Source organism: Chrysochloris asiatica, unplaced genomic scaffold (assembly GCF_000296735.1).
Source record: "Chrysochloris asiatica unplaced genomic scaffold, ChrAsi1.0 scaffold00013, whole genome shotgun sequence".
Classification (NCBI taxonomy): Eukaryota; Metazoa; Chordata; class Mammalia; order Afrosoricida; family Chrysochloridae; genus Chrysochloris; species Chrysochloris asiatica.
Window position 1 is genome coordinate 11,124,103 of NW_006408531.1, and position 27,489 is coordinate 11,151,591.

Below are 27,489 nucleotides of genomic sequence, written 5' to 3' on the forward strand. Positions count from 1 at the left end.
TCTCCAGCATCATTTCTATTACCAAGGCCATATTTTCCAATTACTGATCCTTCCTCTTTGCTCCCAACCTTTGCATTCCAATCACCAGTAATGATCAATATATCTTGATTGCATGTTTGATCAATTTCAGATTGAAGAAGTTGGTAGAATTCTTCTATTTCATCCTCACTGACTTTAGTGGTTGGTGCTTAAATTTGAATAATAGTGATATTAACTGGGTTTCCCTGTAGGCACATGGATATTATCCTATCACAGACAGTGTTGTACCTCATGACTGATCTGGATATGTTGTTTTTGACAATGAATGCAAAACCACTCATCTTCAATTTGTCATTCCCAGCATAGTAAACCATGTGGTTGTCAGATTCCCAATGGCCAATACCAGTCCATTTCAGTTTACTGCCTAAGATATCGATGTTTATGTGTTCCATTTCATTTTTGACAACTTCCAATTTTCCCAGATTCATACTTTGTACATTCCATGTTCCGATTTTCAATGGACGTTTACAGTTGTTTCTCTTCAGTTTGCGTTGTGCCCCATCAGCAAGTGAACATCCCAAGGACTTTTCTCCCACGAGCTTTACTTCATTCGCATTATCACGGTCAACTCTACTTTGAGGAGACAGCTCTTCTTCAGTCGCATTTTGAGTGCCTTCCAACCTGAGGAGCTCATTTTCCGGCACTGTATCTGACAGTGTTTCTCTGCTATTCATAAGGTTTTCAGTGATTAAATATTCGGAAGTAGTTCGTCACTCCATCTTCCTAGTCTGTCTTTGTCTGGAAGCTCATCTGAAACCTGTCCACCATGGGTGACCCTGCTGGTATTTAAAATACCATCGACATAGCTTTCAGAATCACAGCAACTCACAAGTCACCCCAGTAAGACAAACTAACAGATGAGTGGTGGCCTTTAGCATACCTTTAAGGTGAATGAAGATGAAAATTAAGCTAACATGTTACTACATGTGACAGACAAATAAATCAACTGAATAAACAAGGTCAATCCGCTACTCTGTCACTAATCTGCAGCAAGCGGTTTTTGCTTCAGTCTCTCATGACCCACCTAATAAAAACATCACGTGGCAGTGCCCTTTCGCTCTGCCAGATACTACAACACTATTTCCCCCATAAACCTGTACTCTCTCCACCCAACTGAAAGTTTCAAATGCTGCAATATTATTTTGATGATTTTTCATTCTTAAAGGGGGCATTTAAAAGACCAATTAGATAAAACTATCAGGATTATTTGAATTCAGAATGACTAAAATCAGTATCATTCAGTGGGTCCTAACTATACTCCCTATCCCCAATTAGACACTTGTTTCCGTGGCCTAGAACCAACATGGTAGAAGCCTGGGCCTCCTCTGTAATGGTGAATGAGCTACACATGGATACACAGCATGTGCTATAGCTATACAGTGGAACACCATTCGGCCATAAAAAAGAATAGAAGTACTCATATGACACATCATGGGTGAATCTCAAAAACATTCTGTGAAGTGCAAGAAGCCAGTCACAAAATACCACATATTATATGAGATTATGTTTATATAAAATGTCTAAATCGGTCAACTCCACATAGGCAGGAAGTAGCTTAATGGTTGCTTGGGGATGGGGTGTGGGCAGTGATTGCTAATGGTTTTTTGGGGGGTGGGCGGGGTGTGATGAAAACGGTCTGGCACTAGATAGTGTTGCTGATTGGACAGCTCTGTGCACGTACTGAAAACGTTAAAAGGGTGAATTTTAGGATATATTAAGTGTGTCTCCATAAAGCATTTTAGAAAAGATGATTTAAGATAAGACACCTTACAGAAGGTCAGCCTGGGTCTCACAAGCATATTGTTTGTTGTTGTTTAGTGTTGTCGAGTCAATTCTGACCCATAGTAATTCTGTACAGGTTTCTGAAGAGGAAGTGGTGGGTTTGAACCGTAGACCTTGTGGTTCACAGTCCAGTGCTGATCCTACAGTGCCACACCAGAAGTTCTAAGGACTGCTATGAGGTAGTTATAAACCTCATTTTCTAGATTTTAAAAAGAATGACGACTTGGAAAAAACTGAGTCCAGGAGCACAGAGCTAAGGGGAAGAACAGGGATTAATATCAAAGTAACTATAAAGCTCATGTTCTTTTTTCATCACAGTAGTATTTAACTGTGTACAATGTAATGTACAACATTTACAAGGAAGTTTGTTTCAGAATCTCAAAGTTAGTAAGCACAGCTTAATTTTAAGGACTGAACCTTTGTATTCCCATATTGAAGAACAAACATGACAAAGATTAATTTAAAACAATCACTTTATTAAAAATAGCAAATTTCACATATACTTATTTGTCATCACTGGCCACTGAAAAATACACCAAAGTGTGTATGTGCTGATTGTCAAAGGAAACTGAAGTAAGCTGCCACAAGAAGCCTATATGTACCATCAACTTATGGTCCACGTCACAATCAGTTGGGTGAGCTGGGGAAGGCTAAGTCCTCCAGCCCTGTCAATGACATTTAGCACAACGCATTTCAAGTATAACCCCATAAGGCAACGATATAAAGCAGAGCAGCACAACCTTTGCACCCCTCTTCCTGATTAAACCTTCAACAAGGCTTTGGCCTCCAGTTGTGGTGAGTTATAGCAAGTCAAATACACTGAAAGCAGAATGTAAAAACAATCATTGCAATTGCACTTCACTTTAATTTCTTCCGGTAGAAGATAATTTGGCTACTGGAATCAGCTGGAAAAGTAAAGAATGCTGCTTTTCTTCAGATCACAAGAAAGCAAACTCTTGTTTCGTTTTAGCTGGTAGAAGCATTCGGAACCTCTTGCGCATCTGCCAAATGGAGTTTTTGTCTGAATTCATGAGTTAAGAAAAATTTCATTCTATAATGAGTAATTACAAAAATTTTTCTAGAAATTATCCTTCGGAGCTCAGAAATAGAGGTATTGAGAGAAAGAAATACGTGGATAAAACTCAAATGAAAAGACCCTGTGTTGCTGCTGAGAAACTTAAAACCTGGTATGACAACTTTCGAAATGCAGTGAATGAAGTCACTATATATGTCTAGAATTTGAAGAGACTTTTTTTTTTTTTTTTTTAAATCACGGAATTAGCCTATGCTGCGTGTACCAACAGATCACAGAATTATATTAAGGTTGTGAGAATTATTTTCATAGTAGGGAATGGAACTAGAGGCAAATATGAAAAGATTTACTGGATTTCTAAGAAATGCATGTGAGTAGAAGATATTATTTAATCACCTTTGGGGAAAAGTTTCTTTGAAAAGGCAAAAAATAAAACAGTACTAGCTGTAAAGCCTTTTGTACACTGTGCTTGTCACCATTCCAGGGAAGACTGGAACTAGGATGGAATCACTCGCTCATGGTACTCTCTTGCTTTCTCTTCACCACTGCCTGCCTTTCTCCTCTTTGTCCATAGAGACCCATTTGCTGGTACCCGTATTTTCAGACCTAATTCCAACACCAGTGTGGAGACACTGAGGGTGACTAACTGCTAAGTAATACATGCATCATAGGGGTTACAGACATGGGCAATGTCTTCACTGAGTTAGAAAAATTCATTTCATAAGCTATCCATGCATCCCTTGAAAACAGGCTGCATTTTAATGATATTATTCAAATTTATGCATCTAAAAATTCTGCATAGTCGTACTGAATGATGTACAGAATGTCATGAATCTAAGATGAAAAATAATTTATATGACAACTAGTCCTAGTGCTCAATTCTCCTGATTAAAAAACAAGTTTGTTTTGCAAAATCCCAAAACTAGACAAAACAAACCAGAAACAAAATTTTAGTATCTAGTTAGAAAATTCTACTTGGAAATCTAAAAAAGAAGAGAAGTAGCCCCAGGTAACAGTAAAGGGGACCTGGTGGCATTGTAAGATAAGCATTGGACTGCTAACCACAAGGTCAGCAAAACTCCCAGCCGTTCCGCGAGAGAAAGATGAGGCTTTCTGCTCCCGTAAAGATTTACAGCCTTGGAAACCCTACACAGGGTTGCTATGAGTCGGAACCGACTCCACGGCACATAACAACAACAACAACAACCCATTCCACAGAAAAAGATGAGGTTTCTGCTTGAGTAAACCCTGTGCAAGATGGCAACAAGTCAGAACGGACTTGATGGCAGTGGGTTTAGTGACAAGAGTGATTATGCATCTTTGTTCATTCCATCTGAATAACAGATCTGTCTAAAACTTGATTGGTGTTCCCCAGAAATGGTAAGTCAGACATGTTTCACTGTTGATAGTAAGTAAAGGATACATGGAAGAATTCAGTTCTTCTAACTGTAACACAAACACACAAAAACAATTTAAATTTTTATAAGATAATGATCACAAGTAGATAATTGTTAACTTTACATTTTTAAATTATAGGGTTTTGGTTTTTTGCCAGTTAACTTCTCTTGAAATATAAAAGAAAAATACTGAAAAGTAGCCTTCTGAAACATTTACAGTTTGGGAAATTCACTTAAATCATTATAAAGCAGCTCTATCAACTATTAAACAGGAATATTATGGAAGAATTAAATCAGTTGCTAAAAACTAGTATTTAAAAAATATTCTCAAAATCATGAATAATTTAAAAATATACCTAGTAATACTTTTAAAATATACCTAGTCATTTTTTAAATTGACATTTGAATGATCAAAATCTTTAAACCATTTGTGGATTCAAGAACATTTCATTCAGTCTTCAGTATGAGGTCTTATTTATCACTTCTATTTTACAGAGGGAAAAGCTGAGCTACAGAAATGTTAACTAAATTGCCCGATTTTACACAAATGGAGAACTTTAAAAAGCTTCTAGTTTCAAATTTGGCGTTCTTCTCACCATTTTAATCTCCTAAATGTAAGGCAAATTAAGCTTATATCTGTTAAAAAAAAAGAGGCACATGAACTGGTATAAGGACAGTAGACTTGAAACATAGAAACTTGAAAATTTTAATGTATGGGCATTATAATTCCCTTCATATTTACTTATTTAAAAGAGAATAAATAGTACAAGAAAATTAACCCTTCTTGTCATTGGTGAATATGAAATATGAAACAAAAGTATGTTTAATTCGATTTTAATTTAGTTTTATTCCAAAATAACTTAAATTCAATGAGCACTTCATGTTACGAGAATCATACATGACAATGTGTCATTTACCACAAACAGCATAGTTCTATATATCTAGAAATAATCAGTCACAACCTAAATAAATAACACAAAATGTATCCATTCTGTCTGGAAAGGTCTTTTGACACACTGTCTTTTATATCTTAAGATTTTATATGTACATAAACAAATACTTCACTTTTAGATTTGCCAAAATTCTCAGAGCACATGCTCAGATCTAAACATAATAACTCCTTTGGAATACACATATTTAAAACTTGTACAACATGGATGAACCATGAAAGCATAATGCTATGTAAAAGAAGCTAGACACAAAAGGCTATACATTGTATCATTCCATTTTTATGAAATTTCCAGATTAGGTAAATCCATTAAGACAGTTGTCAGGGGCTGGGGGAAGAGGGAGCTAGGGAGATAAGAGAGCTTCTTTGGGGGTTATGGGAAATGTTCTTTCTGTAAGCCATGATGATGGCTACACAACACTGTAAATATACTATAAACCACTGAATTGTATTGTACGCAATGGAAATTTAAATGAAGAATTTTACATTATGTAAATTGTACCTCAATAAACAAAGGTTTTTAGAGATTAAAGAGCTCTACTCACATCGGACAGAAGCCTGTCCAGATTGGAGTCACTGGCTGCTTTTCTCTTATCTTCAGGAAGCTCCTCTAGTTCCCCATAGAGCTCCAAATTCAGACGAGCTAATTTCTCCTGCATTCCCCGAACATGTTCCATCTGTTCAATGGAACATTCATTTCCTGCAGGAGAATTACAGAACACTAATGAATATTAGGAAAGTTAAAACTAACAACCTTCAGGAAAACTTTAAACATATTTAAATATGTTTAATATTTAAATAACAACATAACAACAACATATTTTAAAGTTTGAGTCAGTTCCAATTCATGGCGACCCAGTATAGGGCTTTCCCAGAAGCGATTGGAGAGTTTTAAACTGCCAACCTTGTGGTTTAAACTGACCTTGCAGTCCTGTGCTTATCCTACAGCGCCAAACTAGAAGTCCTTAAAAATATAGGTGCTACAAAATAAGCTGGTAATTTTCCTTTGAGAAAAATTACACTTAATGGTTGCATATTCTCCATGGGTAATTACAAATCACGTTTCTGACAAGCAAGAAATGACTTTGGGCACTAAAAAATCATTTAAGAAAGCTGTTTAAAAAGCAGAATCATCCGTAAGCACAGGAAAACAATGTATACAAGGAGACACATATTCAACAGCGCTATCCTGTGTGACAGCAAGGAGGGCTGGTGTGGCGCTGTAGGACAGTTACTAACCTGGGAGGGAGTTCAGGTGAGAAATAGATCTCAACACCTAAAGTGTAAACAAAGAGTTGCAAGTTATGAGAGACAAAAGATTCCGAGGATGGACCCAAATGACCTAACATGAAAATAACCAAAGCACCAGAGGATAAAGAGGAATTGATGGAGAAGAAAAATCACAGAAAAATTATTCCTTGCGATGAAAAACCTCAGTTACAGATTCCCAGGCAGGGCTAATGAGAAATATACAGTCTAGTAAATACCTAACCTGTAAAGATAAAGAGAACAACCTTTCAAACATTGAAAGAAAGAAATTAATTACCTAGTAAGAAGATGACAGTAGTGTCACCTGCAAACTGTGGGAACAGGAACAAGTACGGAAGAACAACTGGGATCTAAGAATGCCAAGTCACCTCTGAGCAGGAACAGGAGGGAGGGTGTGGTCAGAGTGCAGAAGTCAGTGGACCAAGGATCACATATGTGCGAAGGATGGGACACACATGAAGGGTGGGAGACAAGAGGGAAGTAGAGACAGAAGTGAAAGCACTCTTTAGATCCTGCCTCCCTGGGATAGGCACACGTGACAGAAGAGAGAAGAGAACTGTCCCAGAGGGCTTTCTGGCCTATGGAGGCAGACTGCCAGGTCTTTCTTCCAAAGAAAGAGCCACTGCCTGGGTTGGAACCAGCAACCTTATGGTTAGCAGCAAAGCACTTAACCATTGTGCAACTAGGGCGCCTTTGAAGTAGAGGGTAGGACTCTAATAAAACATGTTTAAGAAATAAATGTACTTTTACTATCTACTTTTCAAGTACCAGTATAACCAAACTAAAAACCCAGAAACAAAACATATATTTGTATACAAAAATTTTAAACTTTTACCGTGTTAAATATAACATAATGTCCAAGGACACAACAAATTTGTATAAACAGGTGAGAGGGTTAGTATCTAAAACGTACAAAAGGTTCTTAGCAATTAACAACAACAACGAAAGGACAAATAACTAAAGAGAATAAAGGATCAAAGTCCTGAAAACACAATTCACAAAAGAACAATCCAGCTGCGTAACAAATGCTCATTGATAGTAAACACAAGAGGAATTAAACTTTACAGCAACAAACTGTCAAAAAACTCACACACAGAGAATCTCCGCTGCTGATGGGAATTCATATAGTCTAGCTTCTCGAATTACTTGCTCAGCACACAGACATATGGTGACAGGATACAACCCTGACACACACTTTTCTCTGTTTAAACCATGCAGTCAGTATCCCCTTGTTCTGTTCAAACAACTGCCTCTGTGTCTCTCAAAAATTACTACATGAAACCTATAATGCAATTGCTTTTTCGGAAAGCAATCTGGACATTTTAATTACAATTAAAAACACATTTGTTGTTGTTGTTATGTGCCATCGAGTCGGTTCCGACCCATAGCGACCCTGTATAGGGTTTCCGAGGGTGTAAATCTTTACGGGAGTAGAAAGCCTCATCTTTCTCCCGCGGAGCAGCTGGTAGTTTCGAACCGCTGACCTTAAGGTTCGAAACACATTAGAGGGGCTTTAAAAAGCTTGTGGAACAATTCTATTATTTTATAATTCCATTTTTCCATAAATAATTTTTCCCAACCTTCCTATCTTATCTCAACTTTGTCCTTAGGCACATTTTGCCCTTTTGATTTTGCATGACTGACCATTCCGTGGTAAGCCATTTCCGAGAAACTTCTGAAGCCCCGTCCTATGTGCCTAGACTCAGCACTCACACTGCAGGCATCCATCCCAAAGAAACACAAGTGCCAGCACAAGGACATGCATGAAAGATTGCTGGTGCACTACTCCAGTTAGTGGTCCAAAGTAGGCAACCGCACAGATGCCCTTCAGTATGTAATTAGAGGCTGAATAAACTAGGATACATTCTTAATTTGGATATTAGCATAGCTGTTTAAAAAAAGATGAGTTAGAGCTCTACCAGAAGATGTGGAAAGATTTCCATCAGCTCCTGTTTAGTGGAGCGCAAGATGTAGAGAAGCACAGACGGTAGGCATCACTTGTATAAAACCAACAAAGGGTATCTATCTGATAGCTGGCTGTGGTGAGGGGGATGGAGACAGTGGAGGGGTAAGGAAGGGAGATAGACAAGTTAAGGAACAAAAAGGGAAGGACAGAAAAACAGCATGTAAAGTCAATGTGTTTGTTCATGGTTTATATGCATGTGTGCAAGTGTACATGTACTTTTTAGATGGCTTTAAAAAAATAGTTGTTGTTAAGTGTTGTCAAGCAGTTCTGACTAATTCATAGTGATCCTATATAGGATTTATTTTTTTCTTTCCCCCCCCCCTCCCCCTTCTTGTGTATTGCCAGCCCTCCCGCCCCCCAGCACCCTGGCTCTCTTATATCTATCCCCTACCCTGTGCTCTTTCTTCCCCTCCCTCCCCTCTTCTCATCTCAGATTCTATATAGGATTTCAGAGGCTGTAAATCTTTGTGGGAGCAGAGAGAATAATTTTTCTCCCACAGTATGGCTGATGGGCTCAAACCGCTGGAACAGGTGGTCTACAGTCCAATGCTTATCCTATAGAGCCACCACACTCCCTTTAAAAAGATACTGCAGAATGTTTTCATAATCAGAAAGAACCTATAAAGTGTTACAAACTGAACATGAAAATTTGAGCATGCTTTGTGAACTCAGTGGATATGGAAAATACCTATTCAGAGTTTTTATTGAGACAACCTGTTAATCATGCTTATTTTCATGTATCTTCATGAAAAATGCAAGAAAAATGACTTTTTTTTAAAAATCACAAGTTAGGAATCCAGGATAGGAAATGGTTTTAAAAAGTCACAGAAAATTATTTTGGAAACTTTCAAAACTATGACACTAAGTCAAAAATATTTTAATGAGAAAATATGTTTTTTATCTGTTATACTTGTAGAATATTATGCAAAATAAGACCAAAGGTGGAATCCTGAACCCTATACACAATCTTCTGAGGTGGGAAATTTCCATTTGGAAGGACAAGTAGACCAGCTTGGAGCCGCTAGAAGAATAGAAGATACTTTGTGAAAGACTGGTAGGAAAAATCAAAAACAGTAACAATAGTCTGATTGATTACTACAAGAACAAGCAAGCTGTTCAACTGGGAGCCATCAAGGCAAGTGGTCAGGTCCCCTCAGAGCAAACCCCTTTCCAGGACTAAGACTTGAGGGGATACACAAGCAGGCATGTGGTCTGGCTGGTGACCACATTGGTCTCCGATAAGGGGAATGGGGGAAAACAGCAATGAAGTGTGAGCTAAGTCTGGCCTCGTTCAATAGACTCCTGTGAACCTGGGTTGAGACCTGAATGGCCAGCAGTATGGCAAGGCCCGGGGACTCCTGGACCTAGAGACAGTGACATGGCAACAGAGGACTAGAGCGAAGAGTGAAGTGTCCAGTTGATATGAAGCGAGGGAAAATGCACAAGAACACTCATACTTGCAGATAGTACGCACCTGACCTGACTTCAATGGCTGATCAGAAGTCGACGACAAGAAAGAAGAGGTAAAAAAAAAGAGTAATCCACTACAATCTGGTGAACTTGACCTATACTTATAGATGTACTAGCTTAAAAGAGGGAACTAATCTTTACAGCGAGGCTCATTCCTACCCCCTCGGTACACAGGGTTGACAAGGGATTGGCAACTTAGACATTGGCTACCCAAAATGGGGGCCTACAAAGTCAAGAAGTGACTGGCTTACACGCTTTCAAGAGGGAACCCAGTTCCAGAAGAGGCAGGGGAAGGTAAATCTCCACTGAGTGGTTTCCAATCTGTTGGGACAGGGCTGATGAAAGGATATGGGGATAAGACTCTTGCAGCGCACTAGTGAATGATTGTTATCAGGACTGACTGTGAGGGTTGGAAATGTAAAGGTAGGCATTTTGTAGCAAAAGGAGGGGAGTGGTTGACTTTGTAGTCTAGGAGTGGAGGTCCCTGGGGCCATCAAGAGAGAAGAGCGGAGTGCAGGACCCTGCCCAGAGAATCAGTGATGCCAGAAATGGAGGCAGAGACGATGACATGGAAAGATAGAGTGGCTGGGGACTCTGGGCGCAGGGAGGGAGAAGTCTGTGTGCTGATGGCTGGGGGGAAGAGGGGGAGGCAACAGGCTTGTGGGGTGTACCCTTTGGTTGTGTGATGATGCATGGAGGGGATTGTAACAGTGGCAATGAAACAAAATACAATAGGATGAATGTAAAGCTGGTGTTCTCCCATGTAAACTATCACTTAATTCACAAAACTTTAAAAAAAAAAAAATACTATGCAAAGGCATTAGACTATGTGGATCATAACAAACTCTTGATAACATTGAGAAGAACAGGTATTCCAGAACATTTGTGTTCATGCAGAACCTATACGTAGACCAACAGATGACTGTTTAAACAGAACAAGGGGATACTGCATGGTTTAAAATCCAGAAAGGGGTGTGTCAGGGTTGTGTCCTTTCACCATCCTTGTTCAATCTGTATGCTGAGCAAACAACCTGAGAAGCTCGACAACTGGAGGAAAACAAGTCAGGATTGGAGGGAGACTCATCAACACCCTGCGGAATGCAGACAACACAACCTTAAATCAAAACGTGAAGATCTGAAGCCTTAGTGATGAAAATCAAAGACTACAGGTTTCAGTGTGAATTATACTTCATAAAGGAAACAAAAATCCTCACAGTCCAATCAATAAGTAACATCATGAGAAACAGAAATACTGAGTTTTACTGGAATAGTTCATTTTACTGGGATCCACAATCAACTTCCATGCAAATAGAAGTTAGAAAAAAAAAACAAAAACATATTGCATTAGGCAAATCTGATGCAAAAGACCTCTCCTAAAGTGTTAAAAAGCAAAAGTAAGCCATGGTATTTTAGTCACATCATACGTGTGAAAAAGCTGCACAATGAATAAAGACCAAAGGAAAACTGATGCATTTAAATTATAGTGTTGGTGTAGAATATTAATCATACCAAGTACTGCCAGAAAAACAGACCACTCTGCTGGATGACGTACAACCAGAAGTCTCCTTGGGAATGAGGATGGCAAGATGCCATCTCACATCCTTTGGACATGTTTTCAGGACATAGTCCTGGAGAAATGCATCAGAGGTGATGGAGGGCCAGCAAAAAAGAGGCAGCTCCTCAACAAGACGGTCTGACACAGTGACTAACAATAAAATGCACTGTGAGGAGGATGCAGACCTAGGCAGTGCTTTGCTCAGCTGTACACAGTCCACTAGAGTCAGAACCAACTTGGGCACCTAATAATAACTACCGAACACTTCAACTACCTCGCCCTTCAAAAAAAAAAATATACTATTTCCTAAAATTTTAGAAGACAACTTATTTTTCATGACAAATTCCAAGATTACTGCATTCTTTCTGTGGATTATTATTATTTTTTTTTAAATAAAGGCAGAATAATTCACTAGCTAGAGAGGAGACACATGTTAAGGGGGCTAACGAGGAGGCTACTATACAAGAAGGTGGAGGCTGCCAGAATAATGAAGACAGGTGAAGATAGGGAGGTATGCAAAGGTTAAAGGCGATAGTGGTATATAGTGATAGTGTATGATTTGTTGAATGTGAAACTGATGGTCTTGTCTGTAAATCTTAACTCAATTTACAATAAAAAGATTAAGAGGAATACTAAAATGCACAAATATAAAAGACTGAAAATAGAATGCAGACATCTTGGAAAAGAGAAATAGTAAAGAGAAAAAAGTCTGTTACTTACCAAATGCTTGAAGTTTCCCAGAGTGGAAGTCATTCAAAAGGCTCAGGAGGCCTCTTTCCATCTCTTGCACATCGGAAACATCAGTGAGGAAGGAGTGCTGAATTGGGGTGGACTGAGCGCCTTTCCCTTCTCCACTCTGAGGTTTGGCCTTTTCTTTCATCACTCTGCAAAGATGATGTAATTAACTTATTAATTATATCCTTCCAGAATGGTCTAGATTAAACAAAACTAGCAGATGAAGTGGAAGTTCACTTAAAAACAAGAAATCAGGAATGAAGACAATACTGAACAAAACCAATACCATCAAGTCAGAAACCAAACGAATAGGCTGTTGAGCATCTCAGATGAGTGTATGAACTGCTAAGGCATACAGAAAGTTAGAATTGTGCATTTAAACACCTTACTAGTTCTTTGGACTGAAAACACTTGAAGAAGAGACTTGATTCAGACATTTTACTATTTTGTTTCATATTTCATCTTACACATTCCTCTTGTAAACTTCATCCTACTTGTTCCTTAACAAGTGTGATTCTCCGTCTCAGGTGGAAGTCCATAAGCACCAGATGACAGACTGTCAAAGCTCTGAAATCATCCTTGGCTCCTCAACTGCCTATGGTCCCACATGCAGTCATGATGTTCTGTTCATCTTCCTCTCCTTCATCTTCTCCATTTCCACTGCTACCAAACTACTCACAGCTTCCCACCTGAAAGGGTCTCCCTACCTCTGTGTGTTGTGATTTCTTTTCTCTCCCCAACCCATTCCCTCCAGAGCAGCCAAGTTCATTTTTTTAAAAGTATCATCAGATCATATGACTCACCTAAATAAAACCCTGCAGTTGTTTTTTGCACTGCCTGATGCATAAAGGTCAATGCCCTTAAGAACCCTTCCTGTCTTGTCTTTCTATGCTCTAGTCACTCTCTTTCCCTTCCTAGGTAGGCCTTGTTTTACCTTCTTACATGCTAATTAATCCTCTGCCAACATAAGCATCCTTTCCTTCAGGGTCATCTTGGCCTGGTTACCTCCCATACACCTCTGTTTCAATGTTACTTCCCTTGGAAAGCCTTCTGTAACCCACTGGACCAACCCTGAGCTCGATTCCGTCTTATACACACATCTGTATGTACCAAGCTCTCAAATACTTAAGTGATGGTGCCCCACACACTGCCGTAGAGGAGTGGAGAGAAAGGGCAGCTGGTCCAGTCTAGGAGCAGTCACAACGCCCTTCCTGAAAGTCATATGTGAGTGAAGGGTGAGAGCAAGGCTGGGGACCAAGAGTCATGAGGTATTGCCCTGCCAAGGCAACTGCAGTTCCAGCCATTACATTAAGGGTGAATTCATTAAATGTTTGGCCAAATTTAGAAGGCTAATTGTGAAGTTGATAATTTTGCATGGCCTGTGAATGATATCATAAATTTTGATTTAGAGAATAAAATGAGTTAGCAAGGCTAGAACCAATGTGTACTATACAGTTTCTGACATATACTGTATTTTTCACATAGAGCACACTCATACATAGAACGCACAGAGCACTCATAGGAAACCAGCAGGCAAAGGGTTTCACAGTTTACAAAAAAACACCTAACACACATTATTTGCATAAAAATATGGCATTCATTATTCAGTTTTTCTGCGATGTTAAATGAAGACATCTTTCCCACAGCTACGCTCTCCACAATAAGGATAAGACAAATAGGGTACATGGGGGGGAGATAGGCACAAGAAAAATGAACACTCTTAACAAGAAAGCAATTTAGAACACACTGGCTATTACTATGGGGGTGCAGGGGCTCTGTAGGATAAGCACTGGGTTGTGAGCCACAAGATCAGCGGTTCCAGCTCACCGGCTACTCCATGGAAGAAAGATGAGGCTTTCTGCTCCCACAAAGATTTCCAGTTTCGGAAACCCCGTACAGGGTCACTGTCAGTGGGAGCCAAATCAGTGGCACTAACAACACCACCGTAAACAGATCAGCAACAACTTTTCACAAAGCAAGCCCAGTATTTTACATGTGCGATAATAAACCACATCACCTAGTACCTTGCTACTCAAAAGCACTTGCTATATAGGAGCTCAAGCATCATCATCAGCTGTGTGCTTACTGGAAATGCTGAGCTGAAGCCCCACTGAAGACTAACTAGATCGACAATTGTTAAAAAAAAAATCCACAAGAGACTCACATGCATAATAAAATCTGAGACAAACTACTCTAAAATATAAGGTTTCAGTACGATGTTGTTAAGCGCCACTGAGTTCGTTTCAACTCATACCAACCCTGTATAGGGTTTCCTAGGAGTAGCTGTTGGGTTTGAACCACCAACCTTGTGGTTAGCAGTCCACACCAGGACTACAAGGTTTCGGTCAAGCAATAATACATTATTTTGTTTCAAATTTGAAGATTTTATGCGAAGAAAGGTTTTGCATTATTTAATAAACCAGTACCTTAAATGTTTTTTTAAAAGTCCAGCCAAAAGAGACAACATTGTAAGAAGTGGCTTGAGTATGTACTTCAGTAACATCCTGCTAATGGTAATATGAGGGAACCTGATGTGGCGCTGTAGGCAAAGCCGTGTGAACTGCAAGGTTGGTGGTTCAAGCTCACCAGCTGCTCCTATGGGTTGCTATGGGTTGGAATCGACTCGAGGGCACTTTACAATAACACAACATGGTAATATGAAATAAAATAACTCACCTTTTTAACTTTGGTCGCTGTGAAGTTGACTGTGTTGCAGGGTTTGAAAGCCCAGTGCTTTTACTAAGTGGAATGGCATTTTTTTTGGCATTAACAACCTGAGTAGAATGGGCATTAAAAGACTTAGGGCTCCTCCTCTTCATTTTCCGCTCTTCCATTGTTGGAAGTTCCTGATTGCACCACGACCAGCTTCTTGAGACCTAAGAAAAGAAATATAGCAGTTACATATATATATGCCAGAATGAAAGTGGTTCAAAGATCATATAAGCTCAAAGAAAATCAAGAACTTCAGAAGTCATTAAAGAGCATCCAGCCATTTAATTTCGTTTCCAAGGTACTAGACACCCAACTGCCATCATCTCAGTTCTGACTGAACAGCCTGCAGGGCAGAGTAGAAGCGCGCCAGAGAGTTTCTGAGACTGTCAGTCCTAATGGAAGCAAATGGACTCATCTTTCTCCCACAGACTGGCTTGTGGGTTTGAATCACAGACCAATGGGTTAGCAAGCCAACGCTTAACCCCCTGTACCAGCAGAGTCTTTATGTATATAGAAGCCTTTAGGAAATTGTATGACAATTTTTTTTAAACCATTTTCTTTATTCACTTATTCTACAAATACGTGTTGACTCTTCCATGTTAGGCACTATTCTAGGCACTGGAGAGACAGCACTGAAAAAGACAAGTCCCTGTCCTCAAGAAGTCTAGGTTATAGTAAAGGAACAAAAAACAATCACAAATCACCCATGTGATAGTCCCAGTCTGCCTCAAGCTTTAGGTACCCTTTAGGTCTACCTTATTAAATATATATTTAGGAATAACCAACTAGAGTTAAATAAATGTATAGCTGACAAGGGTATCTACATTTTTAAACAGCAAGTCCAAATCTTATCTCAACCTCCAACCAGAAACTTGGGTTTTGCCTATTTCATTCTTTGTGATCACATGAAGTTTTGTACAATTTGTTTTATGTCTATATAAATACTTTCTCTACTTATAGCCAAGTAAACATGAAAGTTTGTTATAGGTGCTTGGTTTTTCCCATAGCAAAAAAAACGTTTACTACCAAGTTGCTGGTGGCCTTTTCAGGGAGAATATGTGTTGAAGTTGTTGTTAGGTGCTGTTGAGCTGGTTTCAACTCTAGTGACTTCATGTACAACAGAATGAAACACTGTCTGGTCCTGTGTCATCCTCATAAATTCTGTTATATTTGAATCCATTGTTGCAATTACTGTGTTAATCCATCTCGTTAAGGGTCTTCTTTTTTTCACTGTCTAATGAAAACTTTATTGGGCTGCTTAACTCATATGATTGGTAGCTGCCTTGGGAACACTGGCCTTTTTTGCATATTGTGTTCAGTTTAATCATAATTAATAATACAGATTCAAACCAATTCATGTCCTTCCTAGAATAATGCCTTGAGAATTTGAATTAAGACAGAGGTTTTTGATATTGTCTGAATCTGAAGTCACTAAAGTAAACAAAAATCCTCACCACCGGACCAATAAACAACATTCGTATCAATGGAGAAAAGATTGAAGTTGTCAAGGACTTCATTCTTCTTGGATCAACTATCGACACTCAAGGAAGTAGCAGCCAAGAAATCAAACAACGTATTGCACTAGGCAAATCTGCTACACAAGACCCTTTTAAAGTGTTGAAGAACAAAGATTTCAGCTTGAGGACTAACATGCCCCTGACCCAAGCCATGGTATTTTCAATAACCTCATATACATGCGAAAGCTGGACAGTGAATAAGGAAGACCGTAGAAGAACTGATGCTTTTGAGTTATGGTGTCGGAGGAGAATATTGAAAGTGCCATGGGCTGCCAAAAGAACCAATAGATCCGTTTTGGAAGCGCAGCCAGAGTGCTCCTTGGAGGCCAAGATGACCAAACTTCGTCTCTCCTACTTCAGACATGTTGCCAGGAGGGACCAGTCACTGGAGAAGGATATCATGTTTGGTAAGGTGGAGGGTCAGAGAAAAAGAGGAAGACTCCCCTAATGAGACGGATTGGCCAAGTAGCAGCATCGATGGCCTCAAGCGTGGCAACAGTGGTGAGGCAGGGTTTTGTTCTGCTGTGCATAAAGTCGCTGTGGGTCAGTAACGACTCGATGGCACCTAACAGCAACAAGAAGTACTGAAATGACTTTATGGACAATCATAACTGGAGCCAGACCAACAAAGAACAAAAGGATTTAAAGGAAGAGCTCAATACGAGATGTTGCTATTGCTGAGTGCTATCGAGTCCGTTCCGACTCATAGAGACCCTATATAGGGTTTCCGAAGAGCAGCTAATGAGTTTGAATCGCTGACCTGGCAGTGCATTATCCTACTATGCCACACCAGGGCACCAACTGTAAATCCATTTAAGACCTTGGCTCAAGATTTTTACTTTAGAAACATTTTAGTTACAAAACAGTCATTGCAATTATGGGTCAACAAGCAACACGAATTAAAATGCAGCTTTAAAACAAGCATGAATAAAGATGGGATATCAGTCCTCCAAAGCGGCAGAAATCTGTATAGATTCATTCACAGTTTACACAAACACACTGTCCTACAAGTCAAAAACAAGAAGAAAAACAACTACAGTAACAACTGTGAAGCTGTTGTTGTTAAGTGTCGTCTAGTCGATTCCATCCCATAGCCACCCTGTACAGGGTTTCCAAGGCTGTAAATAAATCTTTACGGGGCAGAAAGCCTCATCTTTCTCCCGCGAACAACTGGTAGTTTCGAACTACTAACCTTGCGGTTCGCAGCCCGATTCGTAACCACTACGCTACCAGACCTCCTTTAGGGATTCAAATAACCTCCAGGGGACTAAACTAATACTTTCTAAGGGTTCAGGGATTGAAAGCTATCCGGTTTGGGAAGGTAACATCTCTGCGACAAGAAATCCTTTTGTAGATCACGCAACAAGGAACCTATTAGAGAAGCCCTAAGAACTTCGCGTAGTTACTTACACATTGTTCTAAGTATCAGGAACCCGCAGTCTCTGAGCGGATCCACTGGGGGTCCCTCCAGACTTCACTCACTCCCAGCCCCTAACCAGCGGACAAAGCGACCTTCGGTCCGCAGAACCCGGCAAGGAGCAAATATATGAGAGGGACTTAAAAGGACAGTGGCGGCGGATCCCTTTGGTTCCACTTCATACCTGAGGAACAAGGGGATCAGAGTCCCCAATCTTTAAAGACTTCGGAGCCTCTGCAATCACTGCCGCAGCCGCAGCCGCAGCTTGAGCCGCTACAGCTGCAGCTTCAGTGGAGTTCACATCCCGCCCCCCGCGCTTCCGCAACCCCCTTTGTTTACGGAAATGACGTAACAAGGCGGAACCTACGGGATCTTGGAAGGAGCCCCGCCTTTTCCTGCTCCTCCAGCTTCGTTTCCGGCCCCACCACAGACAACGCATGTTTTTCGTTCTGCTGCCTTCATCTATAACAGGCGAGCATGAAACGGAGTACCCAGGACAGAGGGTTTAATTTTTGGTTTAGAACCAAGAAGTATAACAGAAATATGGGTGGTTGTGGAGGTAGGAATGAAAACTGTAATACACTTTCTGGAAGCTGCCCCACCCCCTCGTTGTGATGGGCAGCCTCTACGCACTACAATTCCCAGCATCATTCTAGCAAGCTCAGTGGCGGAACTAGAATGTTGCTATGGAAACTGTTTCTTGATTGTTTCCGATAGCTGTTAGGTTTTATCAAGCCTGGCGATGGCTTGAAAGGCATTTTGAACCAGTGTAACTCTGTTCAGCAACCATGATAATGAGCCTATTAAATTTTAGTTCTAAATATAAGATTTTTAAATGAGATTCTATTATTGCTATTAATTGTTACTCTGTTCAAGCACTAGGTTTGATGTTGTTTCTAAACTTCACCACAATCCTATGAGGCAGGTTTTATAATCACTATTTTAGAAATGCATCAGAGATTCAAAAACACTGGTACATCCAAGTCTTTCTGTCACCAAAGTCAGTTCTCCTTGTTACACATGCTACCTCTGGAAAAGGAAATCCATGTTGCTGCTGTAGATTGTTGTAAAGTGCTGTCAGTCGATTCCAACTCATAGTGACTCTGTTTCCTTAATTTTAAACCATTTAGTGTTCCCATGTTCTGTTCAAACAACTGCATCTTGGTCCATGTACAGATTTCTCATGAGCACAATTAAGTGTTCTGGAATACTAATACTTCACAATGTTGTCCATAGCTTGTTATGATCCACAGAATTGAAAACCTTTGAGTAGAGAATAAAGCATAGGTAAACATCTTTCTGATAGTCTGCTTTCAGCCAAGATCCATTGGACATCAGTAATGATATCCCTCATTCCATGGCCTCTTGTGAATCCAGCTTGAACCTCTGGAAGGTTCGGCTGCACAAGACCTTTTTAAAGTGTTGAAGAGCAAAGATGTCAGCTTGAGGACTAACATGCACCTGACCCAAGCCATGGTATTTTCAATAACCTCATATGCATGCAAAAGCTGGACAATGAATAAGGAAGACTGTAGAATAATTGATGTTTTTGAGTTATGGTGTTGAAGGAGAATATTGAAAGTACCATGGGCTGCCAAAAGAACCAATAGATCCGTTTTGGAAGAAGTGCAGCCAGAGTATTCCTTGGAGGCCAAGACGGCCAAACTTCATCTCTCATACTTCGGACATATTGTCAGGAGGGAGCAGTCACTGGAGAAGAATATCATGTTTGCTAAAGTGGAGGGCAGAGAAAAAGAGGAAGACCCCCAACGAGATGGATTGGCCAAGTGGCAGCATCGATGGACTCAAGCGTGGCAACAGTAGTGAGGTTGGCCCAGGATCGGGCAGTGTTTCATTCTGTTGTGCATAAGGTCGCTATGAGTCAGTACCAACTCGATGGTACCTAACAACAACAACAACAATAGGGTTTCCTAGGAGCAACTGGTGAACTTGACCTGCAGACAATGCTGTTCAAATCGCCCTTGCAGTCCAGTGCTTTAACCCACATACCACAGCAGGACTCCTGGATTAGAATTCATATACAGTGATTTTATAGGACTGAGTAGAGCTATCCCATGGGGTTTCCAAGGCTTTAAAGCTTCATGAAAGCACAGTGCCTCAGCTGATGAGTTCAAATTGGCAGCCTTTGGGTTAGCAAGCAACCATCTCACCACTAGGGCTCTTTTCTTTCCAGTCTGAGAAATTTTGCATATGTGCATGCTTGTGTTTTAATCCTGTACACAGACTTGAAATCCAAGCCTTATGAGTTCTACTAATGGGATCTGTCTTCTCCATCATCCTCTCCTTAAAATTAAAAAAAAAAAAAAAAAAAAAAATCCTCATCCATCCCTCTCCTTTAAAAAAAAAAAAATCTGAAATGTTTCAAAAGAAAAAGTACGGAGCGAGCATTTGTGTGCCTACCACCCAGAATGAATAGATGCTGCATTTTGTCATTTCATATTTTTACTGAAAGAAATAGAATGTTGCAGATAAAGGCAGTTTCCCACTCTCCTACCTCCTGTCTGAGAGGCCACCATGCTCATAAATTTGGTATGTATCTTGTTAATCCTGGTGTGCTACTGTAGGATAGCACTGGGCAGCAAGGTTGGTTTTAACTGCAAGGTCAGGAGTCCAGACTCACCAGCTGCTCCTGGAAAACCCTATACAACAGGGTTGGGGAACAGCTGGCCCATGGTCAGTATGTTCTTGTTAATTGCCTTCAAGTCAGTTCTGATTCATAGCAACCATGTATAGGGTTTCCAGGGAGTGGATGATGAGTTTGAACCACCAGCTTTGTGGTTCAATCCAACTTTGTGGTCCAGTGCTTAATCCTACAGCGCCACACCAGGACTCTACAGGCAGCATGGTGTTAAGTGCCATGGATTCAATTCCAACCCCTAGTGACCCTGTGTAAGGTTTCCTAGGAGTGGCTGGTGGGTTTGAGCCTCCGACCTTGTGGTTCAAACTGACCCACGATCCAGCGCATTATCCTGTAGTGCCACACCAGCCCATTACATTAGGGGTAAGTTAATTAAATGTTTGACCAAATATAGCAGGCAAAAATTTAATTTGTTAAGTTTTTATAGCCCATGAATGATGTTATAAATTTTGGTAGAAAAAAAGTTGTGTGGCGCTGTGGGTTAATGCGCCAGACTGAAAAGCCATTTTAACTGCAAGATTGGCAGTTCAATCTCACCAGCTACTCCTCAGAAACCCTATATAGGGTTGCTATGGGTCGGAATCAACTCAACAGTACTTAACAACAACAACAACCCATGCTCATACAGGGTTGCTATGAATCAGAACTTACTCAATAGCACTTAACAACAACAATCTTGCTCATCTAGGTTTTTATATACTTTCACCACTTTTGTATATTCCTAAACAATATACAGAATGATGTTGGGCTTTTGGAGTTTCGTATAAATGTGATTCTATTTTGATTATTCATCTGCAACTAGATTGTTGCACCCAATTTGCAGTTTTGAGATCTATTTGCATTGATATGGATGGCTACAGTTTATTTGCTTTAATCACATACCTGTATATAATATTTCATCAAATAACTTAGTGACCAGTTATTTGAAGATTCTATAAGGAGGTCTGGTGACATAGTGGTTATGAATCGGGCTTTGGACCTTTAGGTCAGCAGTTCGAAACTATCAGCTGTTCCGTGGGAGAAAGATGAGGTTTTCTGGTCCCGTAAAGATTTACAGCCTGTGCAGGGTCGCTATGAGTCAGAACCTACTCCATGTACATAACCACCACCACTGCCACCATACAATGGATATGTAGGTTTTCCCCCAGATTTCACCATTTCAAACAATGCTGGAGGATACGATCTTCCCAGTGCTTTTCCTCAGTGGCTTCTGTTAACTAATTTCAGGAGCAGCAGAGCTTACAAACTAGCAACTCACATGCTACTTTATTTTTCGCAAATTAGTTGTTGTCGTGTGGTGAATTATTTCATGCCTTGCCTCCCCTAGTCTTTGGAAACACCCACTAAACAACTTTTTCCTGATGGATCTGGGTAAGACCAGGTGGAAGAAGATGCTGATTGATCAATAGGATTTAGTCATGAGTGACTGTTAACAGGCCTAATTGTGATTGGGTTTGTTTTTGTTTTGCCATCTTGTTGTATAAAATAAAGCATCTCAGAAGCAGAAGGGGGATCTCACTACTATCATGGAAGAAAAGAGTGGAGTGCATCTTTGGGACCCTGAGATCCCTGCACACTGAACCTCCTGAACCCAGGGACAGAAAGCTATGACACCAGAGGAGTGGCAGAGGAGCAGCCGCAGCAGAACCAGAAGCCAGAGCACCAGGCTTTCCATTCTACAGCACAAGTACAGCTGAGTGACTGGACAGAAGGCGTGCTTACAGAGTGGTGTGCCTCCAGAAACGTAACTGGGGGAGCTAGGTTTGCTAACACATGGAGCTAGAGCTGAGTGTTTTCAGGATTGGGTTTATAGTGAGTGTTGTGCCCCGTGGGCGTTTATTAGCAGCCCTAAAAGAGTTCTGTAACAGTGCAGGGGCAGGACAGAAGCTAGACCGAGGATCTGAGGGCCAGGGAGAGTCCTATCTATGGGCACAGCAGAAGGAATGCTGTCTTCTGACCCTGAATTGTGAACTGTTAACTTCCCTAATAACCCCGTAACTGTGAGTATGGGGTCTGAGTTCTGTGTGGCCACTACAGGGAATTACTGAGCCCAGTTGAGGTGTAGACAGTGCTCCTAGAGGGTGGTTGGTGCCTTTTTTTTTAGTTTGTTTTTTGTCTTTGTTTTTTTTTTATAGCGGCTAACACAATTAAAGGAATTATAAAAACATGTTATTTTTGGCATCCAATGAAAAAAATGGGACCATCTGGCTACAGTAAATCTGCATTGTAGATGGCACAGAGGTTTAAGCTGAAGAACAGCTGTTTCCTTCAGTGCAAATAATTTTGATTTTTTTCTCTAGATTTCTCTACAGGCCTCTGCCTTTATGCCTACTTGATCCCTGTGGTCTTTGAGTTAGTAACACCTGATAGAATGTGGGGGTGTAAGGAAGTGCCTTAAATGTACTCATTCCAGCATACATGCTTAGTGTCACTTATTGAGTCCTTGTATGGCCAGACAGTTGCACAGAATGCATCCACAAACAACATGGACAAGAGCCCTACAGTCAGAGATTTTATCTTCTTGATTAAAAGTAAACATAATAGATTAGTAAACAAGACAATGTCATCTAGTGATAGTTCCTGAAATAATAGCTTAAGGCCATAGGGAAGTCTTGTATGAGGTGGAGTACTGAAAAGGACTGTCAGGGAAGGCCTTCTTGAAGAGGCAACTTGGGGGCTGAGATAGGGAGACTATGAGTCAGCCATGGGATGATCTGAGGGAAGAGCATCTTTAACGTAGAATGTAAGGCTGATCATTAGGTAAAAATGAGTTTGGCATGTTAGAAGAATCAAAGTGTCATTGTGGCTGAATTATACTGATCTAGGAACTGAGGGATATTAGATAGAGTTGGCACAATGATATTTTTAAGTATTACATAATTTGATAGAGTTCCTCCCTGAAAGAAATTTTGTTATTTAAGATTTACTAGTTAATCTTGAGTCCCATCCAGAACCTTCTGAAAGGTCAAGCAGACCAGCCTGGAATCACTGTAGCAACAAAAAATACATCTTCAAAGAAAGATCATCAGGAAAAAAAACAAAACAAAAATGTCAGCATGACTGGCTAATACAAGAATAAGCAAGCTGTTCGCAGGAAGCCATCAAGGCAAGCAATCAAGTTCCTTCAGGACAAACGCCCCTCTAAGAATGAAACTCAAAGGGAACACATGAGTAGGCATGTAGTAAGCTTGCTGGCAACCACATTGGTCTACTGGTGAGTGGAAGAGGGGGAAAGGCAGCAATGAAGAAATGGGCTGAGTTCAGCCCATTGACTCCTGTTGACCTGGAGATGAGAGCGAGAAGAGGAAGGGCTAGTTGGTCCAAAGTGTGGTGAGACCTGAGGACTCCTGAGCTCATAGACAAGGACATAGCCACAGAGGGCTAGAGCTGAGAGTGAAGCATCCAGCTGATATGAAGGTAGGGGAGACAAACAAGAACAACAAAACTTGAAGATAGTACCCATTTGACCTACTCTCGATGGCATGATAATCAGAACTCAACTTGTTGTTGTTAAGTGCCATCGAGTCGGGTCCGACCCATAGCGACCCTGTACAGGGTTTCCGAGGGTGTAAATCTTTACGGGAGTAGAAAGCCTCATCTTTCTCCCGCGGAGCGACTGGTAGTTTCGAACCGCTGACCTTAAGGTTCGCAGCCTGATTCGTAACCACTACGCTACCAGAACTCAACTAGAGGAAGATAAAAAAAAAACAACTCAAACTATTTTTAATAAAGGAGCCAAGGATAAAATGCTACAATTTGATGAACCTGACCTATACTCATGGATGTTTTGTTGTTGTTGTCAGGTGCCATTGAGTCGGAACTGACTCATAGCGACCCCATGCACAGCAGAACAAAATAATGTCCGATCCTGGGCCAACCTCACTACCGCCACCACACTTGACGCCATCAATGATGCCACATGATTGATCCATCTCATTAGAGGTCTTCCTCTTTTTCTCTGACCCTCCACCTTACCCAGCATGACATCCTTCTCCAGCGACTGTTCTCTCCGGACAAAGTGTCCAAAGTATGAGAGACGAAGCCTAGCCATCTTGGCCTCCAAAGAGCACTCTGGTTGCACTTCTTCCAAAACAGATCTATCGGTTCTTTTGGCAGTCCATGGCACTTTCAGCATTCTCCTCCAACACCACAACTCAAAGGCATCAATTCTTCTACGATCTTCCTTATTCACTGTCCAGCTTTCCTTTCCATATGAGGTTATTGAGAAACACTCATGGATGTAGTAGTTCAAACTACCAACAGAGAAGGAAGGAGTCTTAACATCAAGTATCAATGTTATCCCCTCTGTACACAGGGTTGGGCAACTTAGACACTGATTACCTATATTACGATAAAGGCATGAAGTGACTGGCTTACAAGGTTTCAAGAGGGAGTTTAGTTTAAGAGTCTGTGGGGGAAGACAGAGTCCCCACTGAATAGTTTTCATCTTGTCTAGATGGATCTGGTTAAAAGTGATAGGGATAAGGTTCTTATGATTCAGTAGTGAGTAATTGTTATCATGACTAATTGTGAGTGTCACAATTGTAAAGGTAGAAATTTTGTAACAAAACAGGGGAGTAGTTAATCTTACAGTCCAGAAACAAAGGACCCTAAGACCATCAAGGGAGAAGAGCATAAGCAGAATGTGGGACCTTATCCAGAGAAGCAGCGGCACCAGAGATGGAGGCAGAGATGGGGACATAGAAAGAGGGAGCAGCTGAGGACTCTAGATTCATGGGAAGAGAGGGACTAAGAGCTGGTGTCTAGGAGGCCGACTTGCAGAATGTGCCCTTTGGTGGTGTAAATTATTTTATATGCCTGAGTGTGTTTTTTTTTTTTAAAGAGGTAAAGTGAATTGAGAGAAATACTGTTAATTGATGGTATATGGAGGGAATTGTAATCATTGTGATGAAACAAGTTGTATGATTTGTTGATGTAAAACTGATGATCTGCCCTGTAAACTTTCACTCAATCCACAATAAAAACTTAAAGGGGGAGAAGAAGGCTATTTCTAGTTTTTCTTTTAACCACAGGCATCTCTCCTTGATATTCACAGTTGAATGCACACTTTTGTGAATTACTTAAACCCAGACATTCTCCCTAATGATATTGAAAGCATGGGAGCTTTGAATGTCTCCCACCTCCCACCCCCAAGTCACACACTCACACACACACATACACACATCACTCTACCTCTGATGGTTAAGGCTGTGTGTCACTGTGGCTGGATCATGATTCTCTGTTTGGTGGTTATGATGCAGTCATCCCCCATGGAGAGATCTGCTAAGAACAGCCAGTCACTTGAGAGAGAGTTTTCTCAGGGGTGTGGCCTGTGTTGACTATATTGTTGTTAAGTGCCATTGAGTTGATTCCAACCCATAGCAACCCTGCATAGGGTTTCCAGGGAACTATATTATGAGGGTTCCAAAAGTTTGTGGGAAAATGGGGTTCAAGCAAGCTGTCTCTTAATTGCTCTGGATCTTGGATCTGGTTCTCATCATGTGACCTCAGGTATTTGGAGTTTGAGCCAGCAGTCTGCCATATTGCCCACTGATGTTGGGATTCATTATTCTCTGTAGCCTATGAAGCAGCAGCCTACCATTTGACCTGCTAGTGTTAGGGTTGTCAGCTCCTGCAACCATGTGCTCAGGATGTCTGACCTATGGACTTGTAACTTGTCAACCTCCGCAACCATATATGTGATTTCCTTGAAATAAATCTCTGTTGTTGTTGTCATTGTGTGCCAACTAGTCAGTTCAGACTCATTGTTAAGTACTGTTGAGCCAGTTCCAACTCATAGCAACCCTGTATAGGGATTCTGAGGCTTTAAGATCTTCAAGGAAGCAGAAAGCTTCATTTTTCTACCACTCCTACATTATTGTTATTGTTAAGTGCTGTTGAGTCAGCTCTGACTCATAGTGACTCTGCATAGGGTTTCCAAGGAGCAGCTGATGAGTTTGTGCCACCAACCTTGTAGCTGAAACTGGCCATGCAGTCTAGCATATTGTCCTGCAGTGAGTGCCACACGAGGACTCCCACTCATGCATGTTCTTGTTGTTGTTAAGTGCCGTTGAGTCAATTCCGACCCATAGCAACCCTATATCGGGTTTCCAAGGATGTAAATCTTTACAGGAGCAGAAAACCTCATCTTTCTCCCATGGAACCGCTGGTAGTTTCGAACTGCTAACCTTGAGGTTAGCAGCCCAACTCGTAACCACTATGCTACCAGAACTCCTTCATATATACCTTTAAATGCTCTCTAACCACTTTTAAAGAGTCCTGGCATGGTCCTAGGGTTTATTTATCATCATAAAGAACATTTCAAGATCCATTGTGAAGTATAATGCTGTCTGTGATTGGATAATGTCTATACATCTACAATGAAGACCACTTAGTGCCATTATTATTCACATTTGTGCACCAAACACTAATGCCAATGATGATGAAATTGAAGAATTCTACCAACTTCTACAGTCTGAAATTGATCAAGCATGTAATCAAGATGTATTGATAATTGCGGGTAATTAGAATCACAGGTTGGAAACAAAGAGGAGGTAAAAGCTGAACAGAAAGTTTCAAAGGGCAGCTTGAGAAGGCAAAGTTAAGTATTGTAATAAAATATGTGGAGACATGAGTTAGAAAATCAAAAGGTAATCATTCCTCATTCTGTAAGAACTGAAGAAAAAATTCAAGTCTCAACTTGAAATAGTGAAGGATTCTATGGACAGAATATGAAATGATGCAGAAAGAACCAAAAGAAGATGGAATAAACCGAGTCACTGTACTAAAAAGAAATGGTGGATATTCAACCATTACAAGAAGCAGTATATGATCAAGAGCCAGTGATACCGAAGAACAAGTTCAATGTGCACTGAAGGCATTTGGAAAGAACAAGGCGACAGGAATTGAGGGAATACAAATTGAAATCTTTCAGCAAATGATGCATCATTGAAAGTACTCATTCATCTATGCCAAGAAATTTGGAAGAC

The 27,489-nt window shown here is 40.6% G+C and overlaps 1 protein-coding gene and 1 pseudogene across 1 annotated transcript; both read right to left on the reverse strand.

Moving 5' to 3' along the window:
- Window positions 1–2,276: 2,276 nt before the first annotated feature.
- LOC102842548 (coiled-coil domain-containing protein 28A-like) lies at window positions 2,277–15,065 on the reverse strand. The gene is made up of 5 exons (XM_006834624.1): window positions 14,872–15,065; window positions 12,181–12,344; window positions 5,746–5,900; window positions 4,278–4,300; window positions 2,277–2,842 (listed from the first exon to the last, which is right to left on the reverse strand). The coding sequence occupies exons 1-5, from the start codon at window positions 15,027–15,029 to the stop codon at window positions 2,788–2,790; spliced, it is 555 nt and encodes a 184-aa protein (XP_006834687.1). The 5' UTR covers window positions 15,030–15,065; the 3' UTR covers window positions 2,277–2,787.
- Window positions 15,066–17,410: 2,345 nt separating this feature from the next.
- LOC102826946 lies at window positions 17,411–18,888 on the reverse strand (annotated as a pseudogene).
- Between the last annotated feature and the right edge of the window lie 8,601 nt (window positions 18,889–27,489).

What these genes read in the sequence shown, in the direction of transcription:
- LOC102842548 (XM_006834624.1), bottom strand. Translation starts at nt 15,029, where the DNA reads ATGGAAGAGCGGAAAATGAAGAGGAGGAGCCCTAAGTCTTTTAATGCC. An exon ending in TGGGAAACTTCAAGCATTTG is followed by an intron (nt 5,901 to 12,180) that starts GTAAGTAACAGA and finishes ATTCTCCTGCAG; the next exon opens with GAAATGAATGTTCCATTGAA. An exon ending in GAAGAACTGAATTCTTCCAT is followed by an intron (nt 2,843 to 4,277) that starts GTATCCTTTACT and finishes TCATGAATTCAG; the next exon opens with ACAAAAACTCCATTTGGCAG.